This window comes from Pocillopora damicornis, chromosome 11, assembly GCF_964200805.1.
Source record: "Pocillopora damicornis chromosome 11, jaPocDami1.2, whole genome shotgun sequence".
NCBI classification, from domain to species: Eukaryota; Metazoa; Cnidaria; class Anthozoa; order Scleractinia; family Pocilloporidae; genus Pocillopora; species Pocillopora damicornis.
In genome coordinates, this window is record NC_142680.1 from 16898856 (window position 1) to 16913134 (window position 14279).

The following is a 14279-nucleotide window of genomic DNA, read 5'->3' on the forward strand; positions in this document are numbered from 1 at the left end:
CTCAGAAAAGAATTTGCTCTTCTAAAATTTCTTGGAAAGCACTTTCCATTTGAATGCACTATGGGAATGAATGGTAGAGTGTGGATCAATTCATTGTCAATACCTCATACGATTACTGTTGCCAATGCTGTGTCGAACTCTGAATACATGAACAACAATCAAATTGAGACAATGGTGAAACAGCTTGTGAAAAGAATACAGTCATAAGAAAAGCATAAGTCTTATCCTCTGAGTAATTTTCTTGAATTTCTTGATGGAAAGAACAAGGAAACAAAAAACCACCGTTTTGAAAACTGATACTGTATTTAGTATTAATATCAATATTTTTCTATACATGTATCTCTCAGTTATTAAATGTACTATGATTAGTCAATTTAGTGGGCTATATAGTGGGGGGTGGGGAAGGGGGATCACATGGCTCTCAGGGGAAACGGAGGGAGGATAAGTCGTCACCAACAGAGTATAAAAGGGGGACGACATATCTATTCGGTAGTCTAAAATGTAGCATATACCAGCGACACCAAACGGTACCCAAAAGGTTGCCTATGAAGTACACTGAGTTTGTCTGTATCTTAGCCCCGACAACAGGGCTAGAAGTCTGTCCACAGTGAACATAATGCATATAGGCATATTTTCGTTGCTTTGTATGTGCGTTGACAAAGATAGCACTCTTCGTGAACCAAGGACATCCAATAAGGGGCAATGAAAGGCTTGCTGACAATACTAACTAACAGATCTGTTGTTTCCCAACAACGATACAAGAAATTGGATGGCAGGTGGAGGGAAGATACTTTGTGAAGGGCAGCAAGGATGAGAAAGTTCCCCAAAAATGCCATAAGCGAGAGGAGAATGTGAACTGCCGTGAAATAAATTGGTTGTTGTTATAATCCACCTGCCTAAGATGGCGACCAAACTAGGTCTTCAAATGTTTTTGTTTGCCTTTGAAATGCTGTTAAAGTTGTGGTCGGCATCATCAGTATCTTCTTTTCTTTGGGTATAACAGAGATATTTTGCCTTCACGACAACTTCACATCCACCTTGGCTTCGATCTCACCTTTTAAATAATACATGTATACTTGAGTATATAAACTGTATCATTTACCCTATTTGAAATGCGCAAACTATCCCAAGCGTCGTTTGTGCCACAAAACACTTCGAAATTTACCCAGAGAAATAACTGACATGAGTATTATAAATGAATATTTCGTTCGCATCGACTTTCAGAAAACACTTGGATTCGCTACCATCTAATTCAATAAAATTTGTGTTTCCTTATTTATCTCGTTGCAGTGCTGTTATTCACAATAACATTGCCGCTGTTGCTACTCTTATTTTCTTGAGGGCAAAGGGGGGAATGGATTTTCGGAACCTAGTTCAACTACTAATTGAGAAGTGTTCATAACTGCCAGGAAAGCTTCTATATTCATTTCTTCAAGCGCAGTGCACATATATGATTTTATTATATTTACAGAGATGTAAATTTGTTTTTGAAATACGATGGAAACTACAAGTGGTAGGATATAAAACAAAAAAATCTCCTCGATGTCGACGATCGAAACGCGTCCATTTTAGGCATACAGCTAGATCCTTTGGAAAGTAGTATATAGAAATACCTGATAAATGTGTATTATTCTTGTAGCCAACATCATTTGGCGCTCCAGCCACGCTATAAGTTCGTCCTTTCTTCTAGATTTCTCCCTTCTCCACCATAATTGCCGACGTATCTTTATAGTTTTCTACCTCACAGCTAAGTAACATGATCGTTTTGGCTGCACGCTAATGGGAACAAATTTTGGCCGCCAAATCGTAATTTCAATGCCAAAAAAAATGGTCAAAAATAACTCGCTTGGTGCCAAGGTCGATTATTTCTAATTCTAATTACAGATATAAACCAGAAAATGCCAAACAAATTTCGTGTCATAGGCACTTTAACAGCCTGGGACATTCTACATCATTTCATCAAATTCTACTTAAAGATCCGTTTCACTTTGGCTTGCCTGGCTTAGCTTATGACACAGTAAGACAAAGTAAATAAAGGGGCATTTTTTTTTTTATATATATATTTTCTGGCGTATTCTAGAACAGAAGTCTACGATTATAAGAAATCGCAGTGGGAAATCAGTCGATCGATAAATAATTTTGAACTTTTAAACATAGCTGACCAAATTTATTTGATTTTCATTTTATCGATGAAATATATCTTCATTTATGGCAACTTCCCAAATCATTTACTAATCAAAATTTGCTTACAACCTGTCATTCATTCCGTAATATTTGTAACGGTCCCGAGGACGAAAGGCACGCGTTTAAGGTAACCACACGATGAAGTTAGAGCATAGCGAGTTTTGAACCAATGTATGCCTTACATAATAATTGGATTCTTTATTTTTTCAGAATTTTCTTGAAATAAACAACTTTTGACCAATAGATGAAATTCAAGCGCGAAAATTATCCTTTTAGTGGTGAGCTGAAAAAAAAAAAAAACCTCTTTACTAAGGAGCAGTGGTGGGTACGTAAGAGCGCGTGTCAGCAGCTTTTGTACTCGATTGTCATTAAAATGAGATAATCTTTTCCCATGAGACCAGCTGTGTGTACACGGCTTGTGATAGAGTCACTAAATTCTCTTCAATATTCGAATTTGGTTATAAAAGTACTTTTAGAATTACTTGCTCAAAGTAATCTATGGATAACCATCTTAGGAATACAATTTTGCACTCGATAAACAGTCTTAATTGATGCTGGAAACAGAGTGAAAAAAGCTAGTTTTATCAACCATGTTAGAGTTTTTGGACTATTTCTTATCATAGGTTTCTTCTGCCATAATTTGGAAACTTTCTCTCTGGCAATCGATTGGCCTCAAACAATAAATCTCTATGTGAAAGTAGTTATAATCAACTCATTTTCTAAGAATTTACTTCAAAACATTGAAAAAAAAGTCTACATATTTTTAAAGTTTTGCTATAAACAAATCGAGCCCGCGGCTCCTGTTAAAATCTGTAAACATTTAACCGTATGTCTGAGCCAAAATGACATATCTCATCCAGTTTTGACAAAACAGCAAAATCGTAAGCACATTCTATTTGAAAAGAATAGTATTCACTGCTTCATCATAAGTGTGCGAATTCGGCACATGATATTCTTGTGATATAGTTACCAAAGTAAGATTTTTACCGTTTATTTGTTCTTAAGATAACTTGAATACAATATGAACATAAGATATAGCTCTTTTTGGCCTTCCTTTCTCTTTTTATCAAACAAATATATATAATCGTTTAATAGCTTTGGAAAAAATGGAACATGTAAACGTCGAAATAAGTCGAAACCTATGCATGGCAAATTGCTTGTCTGATTGTCTGCTTTACTGCTTGTCTGATATCTTTGATCTTTCAGCGGTAAAGAAACGGTTACAACCCAAACTATGGCTAAAATGATATACACGCACCTCAGAGTTACGCCTCTTTGTATCTCAGTCCCAACAACATGGCGAGAAGTCGGTCCACGCTCATGACTGTCAGCGTCGACGATGTCACTGAACATAACTCACAGCCTGATACGCCGGTTGCGTAAAATAAGTATCGGCAAAGACTCCAGTGTTCGTGAACCACAGACATCCAATAGGTAACATAGAGAGGCCGTATAATTATACGGTCGTGCCACATATCTAATCAGTATAGCCTAAAACAAATGTAGCATAAACCAGCGACACCAGCAGTATCCAAAAGGCAACAGCCAACATCCTTTTGTTGCTATCACCCTTTTGCGAGGGTCTCAATGGGGTTAACCGTTAGCCGTAAAACGGCCAAAAAAAGTAGCCGTTAGGTGTTAAAATTGACAAAATTTAACCGTTAGTCATAAGAAAATTGACTTAAAATATTTCCGGTGGAAACAATGGAAAGATGCCTAGCGTTCGCCGTGAATTGGCCAAAATTTTTACCGTTAGCCGTTAAAGCCATCACCCCATTAAGAACCTCTTTCGCAGATTAGTCAAGATAAGTCCAACATCAGTTTGTGAATAATAATTACATAAAGACTTCATCAGTAGCGTTTGACTATGCAAATGCCAAAAACCACATTGAAGAGTAAAATCTCCTCGATGTCGAAGATCGAAACGCGTCCATTATAGCCATACAGCTACATCCTTTGGAAAGTAGCACATAGAAATGCCTGGTTTATGTGTATTATTCTTGTAGCTAACATCATTTGGCGCTGAAATAATAATTACATTATTACTGACTTCATCAGTAGCGTTTGATTATGCAAAATGCAGAAAACAAGCTGTCCAGTGTGTTACACGAAACTCAAAGAAAAAAAAAAAGGGCCGGGTTTTTCTGCGAATTTGAATTAGTAATAGGCGGCAAGGAAATATACATTTGTGGTAGAATTATTTCACAATACGACAACAAATTTGGTAATAAATGTGCTTCTAAAATTACTCGCCCAAAGAAATTTATAAATAACTTCTGAGGACCACGCTTTTGCACTCAATAAACAGTCTTAATTGATGTTGGTAACGTACTAAGAAACAGTTAGCTAGTCTTATCAACCATGTTAGAATTTTTCAATCATTTCTTATGATTTTCTCCTGTTAAAGTTTTCGAGCTAAATCTTAGGCAATCGACCTGTCTCAAGCAAGTACTCTATATCAAAGACAGAGATGATCAACTTCTTTTCTAAACACATCTTTCTGTGTATTTGAACAGATGTTAATAAAGTCCGTACCTTTTTTGTTATAAACACTATAATGGCTAATTCCCAATCATGACAAAATCGAACGGCTGCCTAATTTTGCAGCTCGTCATCACTAAACCATATTTCTGAGCTAATGTGACATATTTCGTCAAGTTTTGATCGCAAAGCAAAATTTCTGAGCATATTCTGATTCCAACTGATAACCTTCACTACTCATTACAAATGCGCAAATTGGCGAGATGTTGTTGTTTTCACATGGCTACTAAACTACAACTTTTCACCAGTTAGTTGTTCGTTAGATAATTCGAATACAATATACTATTTAGAAGTTACTGTAGCTGTTCATATTTCTTCCGCACTCTTTTTTACTTCTGTTGTATTTTGCGAAATTGATCTTACGCAAATGATTGGTCTCAAACGATAACTCTATATGAAATAGAGATGATCAACTTCTCTCTAAACATATCCTTCTGTGTATTTGAACTGATGTTAACAAAATCCTCATCTTTACTTTTCAAAGTCTCATTATATACACTATGGATAATTACCAATCATCAAAAAATTGAGGAGCTGGCTTCTTCAATAGCTCATTATCACTGAACCATATCTCCTCGCTAAGGTGACATATCTCATCGAGTTTTGATCCCAAAGAAAAACCCTGAGCGCATTCTGATTGCAAAATAATAGCCTTTACTTCTACATTACAAATGCAGAAATTGGCGACATATTATTGTTTTGTTGTGGCTACTAAACCACAATTTTACACTTGTTAGTTATTCGCTTGATAATTAATATTCGAATATAATATACAACTTAGAAGTAACTCTTCATATTTTTCCTTACCCTTTTTTATCATGAAATGGCATATTTTCCCCTCTCTTCTAATGATTAAATTTTTCAAATAAGCTGAAGTAGAAACAGTACAATCCAACGTTAAAACAGGTCTACCCCTCTGCATAGCAGATTGCTTTTCTGATTGTCTGCTTTACTGCTTGTCTCACTTCACTTATCTTCCAGCAGTAAAGGAACGGGTTTAAAGTGGAGTTAAAGTAAAATATAACAACTGCTATTCCCCTAAATATGATGAGATTCGGAGATCGCAGTTTGCGAAGAGAGATCAAAATTTCCACTGTTAATAGTGGTACATAACAGACAACCAAAGCTAACTGCACCCAAAGTGCACTATGCAGTGCCTTTCTGTATCGCACCATGTTCAGTGCATTTGGTTGGCTCGGCTGTTGTTGAGCATAATCTTGTACTTGAGCCTGATGATGACTGAGAGCGCAAAAAATATTTGTATACGAGGCGATTGAGATAACTAGGCATGATGGTAGCCCTATAAGACTGAACCAAAAGGTTATACGGTAATTGAGATGAAAAAATAAACCAGCGACTACACATACAACACAAACGATAGCTAAAATGATATACGTGCGCCTCAAAGTTACAATCTCCCTGTATCTCAGCCCCAACAACAGGGCGAGAAGTCGGTCCACGCTTATGGCCGTCAGTGTCGACGTTGACAGTGAACATAATGCATAGCTTGTTACGCCATTTGTGACCCATGCGTATCGACAAAGACTCCAGTGTTCGTTAACCACGGACATCCAATAAGTAGCATAGAGAGGGTGGCTAACAGCACCAACCAACAGATCAGTTGTCGCCAGACAACGATACAAGAGTTTGGATGGCGGATGGAGAGAAGATTCCTTGTGAAGGGCAACAAGGATAAGCGAATTCCCAAGAGTTGCTGTGATGGAGAGGAGAATGTTGACTGCTGAGAATGAAATGGACTGTTTTTGAAACTCACCTACCCAAACCGGAGAGCATTCTTTAATTGTTTTCGTCTGTGTTCCACTTCCTGTTATATTTGTTGTTATAGCCATCATTGGTATTTCCGCTCTTTTGCAGGTTATCCTTAAGTTGTCAATAACGAGGTATATTTCGTCTTAACAGCAGCCTCTAAGTCAAGATCATTTAAACCTTAGTTTTTCAATAACAATAACATAAAGTAAATATTCATCAGTAGCGTCTGACTTTACAAAATGCCTGAAGCTGTGAGCTTTGTCACACAAAAGAGAAAAAAGACAAATTTTTGTGCGCGAATTTGAATTAGCAATGGGGGGGGGGGGGAGGGGGGCAGGATGCAAAACGGTACTTGTGATAGTTGTGATAGGTTAATTTCACAATACAACAGAAAAAACTCCTCACTTAAATGAACCTTCAGTGATAGGATACCGACAGTTGACCGACAGTCAACAGATTGTCGGCCGACGCTTTGACCAATTCATCGGCCGACGTGTCGTTTGGATCGGACTCGTTGCCTTACCCGGATAATAACGTGAATTATTAATTCACGTGAATCATGGGATGTCTTGAATCGTTATCAGCTAAGGCAAACTGAGAGAAAAATTCCAATTTCACAATTTATGTAGGTTCTAAATGCACAGCTATTCTAAAATATATGAATTTTTGTTCGCTACGTGTCGCACCTGTGTTGAGTTAGGAACGAAACGGCGACAGGTGTAAGATATTACGTTGTTGGCCCATGTCTATCTCACTGTTTCACTCGCTATTTACCCACTTCTTTTATAGCTGCAAATTCGGCCGGATTATTTCTTATGGTCACGAGAAAATTAAAGGTCAAGAGGCTTGAGGTCCCATTTTTTCAAGTATCTAAACTACTAGTGAGGTAAGCTTCTCATTTCTTGTTCTTGATTCAACCAAGCTGTTATGTATTTGTTGTGGTTCTATTATATCCTTGGTTCAAATTTTATGTTCTTTTGTTTTTGGGTATTGTAATGTAGGATAATGAGTTTGAAACAAAGGAAAATAGAATTTTTAACCAAGGATAAAATTGAACCACAACATGTACTCCGGGTGATTGGATTCTTTTTGTTGCTCTCCTACTGTGCGATTAACGAATCACCTTTGGTAATCAAAATCACATATCGCATAATTAAAGTCGTCTGCTAATTACAGTTGAAAACAATTGACTGATCAATAACCCTTTCAATTATTATCAAGGTAAAGAATTTCTAGCTAAACAAACATTTTTCTAGCTTTTAGTGAATTAAATAACGCCTTTCCCGATATTGCAACCCCATCAATAAAAATTGGACACTCTGTTTTCCAAAGCTTACACACGACTGTGTTGTAGATTTCTATACTAAATCGCTTTATTTTGAGTTTAATTTTACAAGTAGGAGTTTATAAACATGTACGGTTCAAATGCGTGTTACGTTACTGATGTGTCGATCTATTGGAAGCTTCAAAATCCTCTCCCCCCCCCCTCCCCCACCCGCATTGACCGGGTTAATAATGTTTATTTCTTATATTGCGCAGTCTAACATGCGATAATATGATCGAGTGCGCATTACAACTCTAAAATCCACCCAACCCAACCCAGGGGAGGACATCCATCACACAGTAATCTCGTGCGTGAGAAATTAACGTCTCCTACCCCAAACCCTGCAGGAGACGGGACCTCCGGCTTAACGTCTTATCCGAGAAGACGAAGCAAGGTGAGTGAAGCGACTTGCTTAAGGCCACAACGTAGTGCCCCATCCAGGACTCGAACCCGGGCCGTCCGACCCAGAGTCCAGCGCTCTGACCTCTGGGCCAAGACTAAGACCTTGAAGACCTTTTCTTCTGAGCCTTTCGCTCGCCAAAGTGAGCTCTTTGCCTTTAAACATCACCATACTGAAATATAAAACTCTTGTTTTCCGCTGGAAAGACTTGACACCGCTTCCGGTTAAGGTTCAAATTTTCCTTCCCAGCCAGGCAAGGTTTAATTTCCCCACCCCACGGGCACGGACGACGGTCTAATGCCCGTGGGTTTCCTGAGGGCGGAATTTTGAGGCTTTGAAATGATAGGTGCATGTTGGAGTAGTTATAACTCACGAGGTAAAGGATTAGCTATCAAGTAATACGTCCAGCAAAATGTTACATCCATTCATTAACATCATTCGATTACATAAGTTTATGTTACTAGGTATCTAAGAGACAACCAGCTGGCGGAGTTGCCTTCTGATATTTTCATCAGTAATCTAAGGCTGGAAATGCTGTAAGTGTAACATATTTTATCAGAGCATACATTTCTTATTCTGAGTTGCTCCACTTTCTAGTTGCAGTATCTTTCAACACCTGAATTCAATTATTCTGGACAGGTTGGGATTTGTAGCCCGGGGAGTTGAAAAAAGGGGGGGAGGGGAGACAGGATGGATCGGAGTATTTTGGTTATGTCAGTATGAATATTACCTGATCCTCCATGGTATTCTGATGATCCCTCCTCATTGGCAGTCAATTTTGTGTAGACCCCCCCCCCCCTACTTAAAGACTAAAACTCAGAGTGTTTTACATTATGACCAACTCTTCCTTTTAATACACTCTAGCTCTGTTATTCCCATTTAATAAATAGACTGATTTTGAATAATAGCACAGTACTTGACGTGAACGATTGTGCCAATCGATCACCAGCATGCGAAGCATGTAACTTGGCTGAAATCTAAGGTCAACAAAAAGAGGCTCAGCTCTCCTTTCTGTCACTTTTCTGTCTTCAAAAACGTGAATTTCAAACAGATTTAGCCCTTGAAGGACCATGACACTAAACGATATATTGCATTAAACACATTCAAAATTATTGTATTGCATTGTAAGTACACCGCTCTCTTCAACAGCACCTGTAAGAGACATTTTGTGTCAAAAATTGAGTCTCACTTTTAATCTTTAAATATTTCAGGCTATTTGTATTTCATAACGAAATAAAATATAGAAAAAAAATCATGGTATATTTACTTTGTCAAAGTCTTGCATTATAAAAAAAAATTGTGTGTTCATTCAACATAACGATAGAATTACTGTTTATCTAACACGATAAACGATCGAGTTGTAAATTTTTAAGTGAGCTTTCTGCACAGGATGAAAGAAGCTGCTTGGCTGATATTTCTCCATTGACAACCTTCTTTTCTCCTTTCAGATGCTGTTAAATTTATAGTCGGCATCATCAGTATCTACTTTTTTTTTGCATATTACAGAGGTATTTCGCCTTCACAAAGTCTTCACGTCCACTTTGCCGTAAATGTTACCATTTAATAATGCATATGTACTTTAGCGTTTAAACTGTATCGTTTACCTTACTTGAAATGCGCGAACGATCTCAAGTTTCTTTTAAGACCGTTTTCTGCTTGTTGCTTCTGAACAATGCTGTTTGTCTCAGTAACCTGTTTATCAAATTGATAGACGACATTTTGGATATGGCATCGTATAACAGGGACAAATTTATACCGGCTATGTGAGCATTGTTTTAAAAGAAATGGTGAGAACATCATTGTTTGAGAAACGAAAACCGTCACTGAAAGTTATTGAGAAATGACAAAGTGCTTGTGCAAATGCTGTGATCTCGCGACTTAAGAGAATTATGATCACGTACTTACGGCAGACTGAAAGACAAAAAGTTTGCAGTGCATGAAGATGTCAATCGGTCAGCAAGCAGTTTAAAGACTTCCTTTGAAAGAATCCATAGTCACCAATTCCGTTGTTTTTTGAAAACTATACTAGCACTTTTTCTACAATACGGTTTTGCTACCCAATAAAAATATTCAATCATTTCATAAAGCTGCAGAAACATTTTTACAGTGGTTTCTTTTGTAAACCATTAAGTAAGGTAAGTTAAATTCTTTTTTGAGTCATTATCTGATTGCAAAATATTACCGTAGCAATAATTAAAGTTGTTCTGTATACGACAGGTGATGCTTTAATTTTGTCTTTTGTATCGATTCCTCTTTTGTAAAAAGTGGTTCCACTACTGACTCGGAGAAAATATCTGTAGTAGTCACTCATAGTTTGCATCACAGCTTTTGTTGACAGCTTATCGAGCCTGTTCGAGGCGAAGCGAAAAAAGAGTGAGGCTTGGGTCGAGTCGGTTAAAGACCGGCGTTCACCTGACCCGACCCGACTCGACACAAGCCTCCCCCGTTTTTCCACTCAACCGCTACTTCCGTGCCCAGTACCATTTTGCTCCGTTTTACTGAATGAACGCCTGGAAAAGGCTGGTGATAACAACAGCAACTAAATATTACGTTTGCTCATAGAGATATGGTGAACAGCGTGGGACATTCTACATCATTTCATCATATTCCATTTTGAGATCAGTTTCACATAATTGGCTTGCCTGGCTTAGCTCATGACTCAGCAAGACAAAGTAGATAAAGGGAAACTTTTATAATTTTCTGGAGTATTTAGAACACAAGTCTACGATATCTAGAAATTGCAGTCGGAAATCAGGCGATCGTTAAATAATTTTGAACTTTTAAACATCGCTGATCAAATTTTTTTCGATTCTCGTTTTATCGATGAGATATATCTTCATGCATTTATGGCAACTTCTTCAAAAATTCAAAAGTTCGCATGTAACCAGTTATTCATTCCGTGATATTCGTAGCTGTCCGAGAACAAAAGGGAAACTTTAAAGGGAACCACATAAAAGAGGTTAGGTTAGTACCTTACTTGAAATAAGTAGTTTTTGAACCAATTTTTTATGCCCTCCACAGAATTTTAATGACAAATCATTTTTTGACCATCAATTGAAATTCCAGCGCGGAAATTATCCTTGCAGTGGTAAGCTGCTATACAAACCTTTTTAATTAGGAGTAGGAGTAAGAGGCGGTGTTAGCACCTTTACTCGATTGTCATTAAAATAAGGGAATGTTTTTTCACAACACCAGCTGTGTGTACACAGTCTGTCATAGAGTCACGAAATGTTCTTGAATATTCGAATTTGGTGATAAAAATGATTTTTAAATTATATGCTCAAAGATATCTATGGACAACCTTCTGAGGAGTTCAATTTTGCACTCGATAAACAGTTTTAATTGATGCTGGTAACGTACTGAGAAACCGCTTGCTAGTCCTATCAACCGAGTTAAGGTTTATATTAATCATTTGTTATTATAATTTTCTCCTGTTATAATTTTCGAGCTTAATCTTAGGTAAACGATTGATCTCAAATGGTAACTGTTTATTAAAAATAGAGATGACCAACTTCTTCTCTAAACAGTTCCTTCTGTGTATTTGAACAATTGTTGGCAAAGTTCGCATCTTTAATTTACAAGGTTTCGTTATAAACATTATGGCTAATTCCTAATCATGACAAAATCGAGCGGCTGGCTCCTTTAGCAGCTCTTCATCACTAAACCATATTTCTGAGCTAAGGTGACATATGTCATTAAGTTTACATCGCAGAGAAAAAATCCTGAGCGCATTCTGACTCAAAAATAATAGGCTGCACTATTTCATTGCAAATGCGCAAATTGGAGACGTTATTGTTTTGTTGTGGCTACTAAATTATAATTTTTCACTCGTTAATTCTTCGTTAGATAATTCGAATACAATATAATATTTAGAAGTAGCTCTTCATATTTTCCTTACTCCTTTTATCATGAATTGGCATATCTTCCCCTCTCTTCTAACAAATATAATTTTTCAAATTAGCTATATGAAAGAAACAGTACTAGTCAACGTTAAAACAGGTCTACCCCTATGCATAGCAGATTGTTTGTCTGATTGTCTGCTTTACAGCTCGTCTCACTTCACTCATCTTCCAGCAGAAAAGTAACGGGTTTAAAGTAGAGTTAAAGAACACTATGACATTTACCATTCCATTGATTATGACGAAATTCGGAAATCGCTCTTTACTAAAAGTGATCACAGTTTCCACTATAAAAAATGGTACATAACAGAAAACTAAAGCTAACTGCACCCACAGTGCACAATGCACTGCCTTTCTGTATCGCGCTATATTCAGTGCATTTGGTAGGCTAGGCTGTTGTTGTGCGTGATCTTGTACTTGAACCTGATGATTACTGAGAGCGCGGAAAATCTTTGTGTACGAGGCGATTGAGATAACTAAGCAACATAATATACCTATAGGGCTGCACCAAAGGGCTACACGGTAGCTGAGATGACGGAATAAACTAGTGACTAGACATACAACCCAAACGATAGCTAAAATGATGAACGTGCGCCTCAAAGTTACAATCTCTTTGTATCTCAGTCCCAACAACAGGGCGAGAAGTCGGTCCACGCTTATGACCGTCAGTGTCGACAAAGACACTGAACATAATGCATAGCCTGTTATGCTACTTGCGTCAAATGAGTATCGACAAAGACTCCAGTGTTCGTGAACCACGGACATCCAATAGGTAGCATAAAGAGGTTGAGTAGCAAGACCAACAAACAGATCAGTTGCAGCCAGACAACGATACAAGAGTTTGGATGGCGGATGGAGAGAAGATTCCTTATGAAGGGCAACAAGGATAAGAGAATTCCCAAGAGTTGCTGTGATGGAGAGGAGAATGTTGACTGCTGAGAATGAAATGGACTGTTGTTTTAACTCGCCTACCCAAAAGGGGGAGCATTGCCATACTCCAAATGTTTTCGTCTGCGTTCAACTTTCCGTTATATTTGAAGCTGCCAGCATTGTTATCTTCCACTTTTTTGCAGGTTATCCTTAATAAATATGAGGTATATTTCGTCTTAACAACGCCCTCTAAGCCAAGATCAGTTAAACCTTATTCTTTTTATTAGCATTTACAGAGATTAAAATTCATCAGTAGCGTCTGACTCTGTAAAATGTCCAAAAGCTGTGAGGTTTGTCACACGAAAGAGGAAAAAAGGCCGTTTTCTCTGCGCGAATTTAAATTAGTAATTAGGGGAAAGTAAACATGCATTTTTGATAGGTTAATTTCCCAACACAGAAAAAAAAAACAAATACAAAGGAAAAAAGAATTCTCTACTCAAATAAAGCTTCAGTGATAGGATATCAAGACTTGACCGACAGTCGGTCGGTCGGTCGGCAGTCGACAAATTGTCGGTGGACGCCTTGACCAACGAATCTGCTGACGTGTTGTTTGGATCGGATTTGTTTTCATACCCGAATTGTTAATTCACGTGATCTTGGAACGCCACGAATAGTTTTCAGCTCAGGAAAACTGAGAGAAAAATGTTAATATCAAAATCAATGTAGGTTACAGATACAAACTTATTCCGAAAATATTTGAATTTTTTTTCTCTACATGTCGCACCTATCTGGACTTAGGAACGAAACGGCGACAAGTTTAAGATACGTCTATCTTAACTTTTTCATTTACTATTTACCCACTTCTTTTATAACCGAAAATTCAGCCGAGTTATATGTTATGGTCATGAGAAAATTAAAGGTCACGAAGCTTGAGGTCCCATTTTTTCAAATATCTAATTAATAGTAAGATAAACTTCTTGTTTCTTGGAAGGAAGGCGACTAGCTGACCGATTCCGAGAACACCTTGGCGACGTAGAAAGAAATGACTCTAATCATTCTAAGCAGCATATGGTAGTTTGCAGCCTTTCCCTACATCTAGCAGTTCGGAAGGCAACAAAACTGTAGAACAAAAATCGACCTTTTAAATCGGCACTCTTAATCCCACAGTATCAACGAGCGCTTTTCACTTGACTAATTTATTATTGATTTCGCGTCACCATATTCCCACCGATAGCGTAGCTCCTTTTTTTGTATATAAACCCACACACAACCCACAGTTCCTCCAATCGCT

General features: G+C 37.6%; 1 protein-coding gene and 1 pseudogene across 1 annotated transcript; both read right to left on the reverse strand.

The window, feature by feature from the left end:
* Positions 1 to 4814: 4814 nt before the first annotated feature.
* Positions 4815 to 6794, reverse strand: LOC149037845 (melanocortin receptor 5-like). Its single transcript, XM_089187436.1, has one exon. The coding sequence runs from the start codon at positions 6576 to 6578 to the stop codon at positions 5634 to 5636; it is 945 nt and encodes a 314-aa protein (XP_089043562.1). The 5' UTR covers positions 6579 to 6794; the 3' UTR covers positions 4815 to 5633.
* A 4902-nt stretch (positions 6795 to 11696) lies between these two features.
* Positions 11697 to 13168, reverse strand: LOC149037846 (melanocyte-stimulating hormone receptor-like; annotated as a pseudogene).
* Positions 13169 to 14279: the final 1111 nt, after the last annotated feature.